Below are 2967 nucleotides of genomic sequence, written 5' to 3' on the forward strand. Positions count from 1 at the left end.
TACTGATTACAGTAGGTTCATTTATAGGTACATAAAAGGTGTCTTATTAAAGCTTCCTCATAATAATGGTTTTAAAAGAGTTTGTAGCTAGATTATACTCAATCAGACAATGATACTTTCCGCTTTTTGCTTGACTGGTACCCGAGTCATTTTCCTTTCGAAATGAGTTTCCTTTTTTACATCGTTTGTTCTATCGGATTGCAAATCCAAAACATCGCTATCTGTTTTCTTTGTGGTATCCAACTCTTGGCTTGCAACTGTCTTCACTGCAGACTGAGTATTACTAACCGTGGTTCCTAATAAAGAATTCACACCTGTTGTGGTTCCCAATAAAGAATTAACTCCTGGTGAAGTTCCCAATAAAGAACTCACACCAGACACAATTCTCTGTAGGGGTGACGTGATATAAGCCGAAGGATAGCCAAAGAGATTGATAAATCTCCGGTTCAACATGAACTTTCTTGTTAAACGAGCTTTCTTGGTAACACGAGGCACCGATTCTGGATCTCTTCGTTTCAAAATGAAAGACTCAACACTTCTCAACTGAGATTCACTTTCAGGCATAGGCGCAGATCTTCGCACATTATTGGAAGAGGGAGAAGATTGAGCGGGATTAGTTTGTAGGTCAGATGTGATAGAGCCTACAACTCGTCTGTTCAAAGTATTCTTAGCAGGAATAGATTTGTCTATCGTTCTACGTCCAAGTGGAGGAGCGCTACTGGATGAACTAGAACTGGATGATGTGCCACCTGCTCCTGATGATGAAGAAGAGGAGGAAGTGCTACCACCTAGAGGACTACTAGCAGCAGATGATGAAGAGGAAGAACCACCTGGACCTGCACTTGAAGATGACGATGATGTGGATGATGGCATTCCCATTCCTCCTGGCATACCCATTCCACCTGGAGGCATTGGCATTCCTCCTGGCATTCCACCTGGCATCATTGGCATTCCTCCTGGCATACCACCTGGCATCATTGGCATTCCATTGGGACCCATAGGAGGCATACCACCTGGCATCATTGGCATTCCATTAGGACCCATAAGAGGCATACCACCTGGCATCATTGGCATTCCATTGGGACCCATAGGAGGCATACCACCTGGCATCATGGGCATTCCATTAGGACCCCTGGGAGGCATTCCACCTGGCATCATAGGCATTCCATTAGGACCCATAGGAGGCATTCCACCTGGCATCATGGGCATTCCATAAGGACCCATAGGAGGCATACCACCTGGCATCATTGGCATTCCATTGGGACCCATAGGAGGCATACCACCTGGCATCATAGGCATTCCATTAGGACCCATAGGAGGCATTCCACCTGGCATCATGGGCATTCCATAAGGACCCATGGGAGGCATTCCACCTGGCATCATGGGCATCCCTCCTGGCATCATTGGCATCCCTCCTGGCATTCCACCTGGCATCATTGGCATCCCTCCTGGCATACAGCCTGGCATCAGAGGCATTCCATTAGGACCCATAGGAGGCATTCCACCTGGCATCAGGGGCATTCCATTAGGACCCATGGGAGGCATTCCACCTGGCATCATGGGCATTCCATTAGGACCCATAGGAGGCATTCCACCTGGCATCATTGGCATTCCATTGGGACCCATAGGAGGCATACCACCTGGCATCATAGGCATTCCATTAGGACCCATAGGAGGCATTCCACCTGGCATCATGGGCATTCCATTAGGACCCATAGGAGGCATTCCACCTGGCATCAGGGGCATTCCATTAGGACCCATAGGAGGCATTCCACCTGGCATCAGGGGCACCCTCCCGGCATTCCACCGGGCATCATCGGCATTCCATTAGGACCCATAGGAGGCATTCCACCTGGCATCATTGGCATTCCATTAGGACCTGGCATTCCACCGGGCATCATTGGCATTCCATTAGGACCCATAGGAGGCATTCCATTAGGACCTGGCATCCCTCCCGGCATTCCATTAGGGCCAATAGGAGGCATTCCGCCTGGCATGTTTCTGTTATTGTTGGGAACATTAGCATTGTTGCCTCCTCCAACACCGGCTTTGTTGTCATTATCATTAACAATGTTCACGTTACCTCCTGACGGGGGCGATTTGTTATCGTTCTTGTTGATAATGTTTACATTGGGTGCGGGGGGTGCTGGTGGGCTTTTGTTTTCGTTTTTGTTTTCGATGTTAATGTTGCCTCCGCCACCGGATTTCTTGTCGGACCCTGCTTCGTAGTAGATCTCCTTTTCTTTCACCTTGACCGGTTTGCCTCCTTGCAAGATATCCTTGATTTTATCGTGGTCGGCGGTGCATCCCTGCAAACAAAAGCAAAGGACCGCTCAAGGATTTTGAGGAAACTAAAGTAAAGGACAACAGATGAGAATATCTGATCTCACCAATTTTTTGATGGTTGTACACAACATGGGAAATCTTGTCTTTTTTAAATAAAAGCGTTAAAAAAGCGAAATCCATTGGCTCACTCATTCACACACTGATCGTTCTATCCCTAGAGAACTCCGTCCAACACCTAGAAAGCTCCAATCGCGTAGGAATACGTAGGTACCTATTCTACTTCTATTTTCCTATTCCTTCGTACATATTCTACTTCTAATATTTTCTACTTGTGCATCAATAAGAGAGGATTTTGACTTAATTGTAAACCGATTTCGAGTTATGATCAATTTTTCATGGCGAAGAACGGACAAACTGCTAGTAACACTAATAAAAACTGTACAATATGTAATATTATTTTCACAAGAATTAGGTATGCTGTTGTTGTTGTTGTTTTAGTGGCTTTAGCTTTCGCCGAATGGCGATGGCGAAAGAAGGGATATCTTTTTTTCTTTTTAATAATAATAATAATAATAATAATAATAATAATAATAATAATAATAATAATAATAATTAGGACCCATAGGAGGCATTCCACCTGGCATCATTGGCATTCCACCTGTCATCATGGGCATTCCATTA

At 45.3% G+C, this 2967-nt stretch overlaps 1 protein-coding gene across 1 annotated transcript; it reads right to left on the reverse strand.

The window, feature by feature from the left end:
• Positions 1 to 6: 6 nt before the first annotated feature.
• LOC103519607 (collagen alpha-1(X) chain-like) lies at positions 7 to 2309 on the reverse strand (the record flags this gene model as incomplete). Its single annotated transcript, XM_026831055.1, has 4 exons — positions 7 to 1373; positions 1551 to 1775; positions 1853 to 1879; positions 1943 to 2309. Coding segments are annotated over 4 exons (1890 nt in total), but the record flags the coding sequence as incomplete, so codon positions are not given.
• Positions 2310 to 2967: the final 658 nt, after the last annotated feature.

This window comes from Diaphorina citri, unplaced genomic scaffold (genome assembly GCF_000475195.1).
Source record: "Diaphorina citri unplaced genomic scaffold, Diaci psyllid genome assembly version 1.1 scaffold2831, whole genome shotgun sequence".
Taxonomy (NCBI): domain Eukaryota; kingdom Metazoa; phylum Arthropoda; class Insecta; order Hemiptera; family Psyllidae; genus Diaphorina; species Diaphorina citri.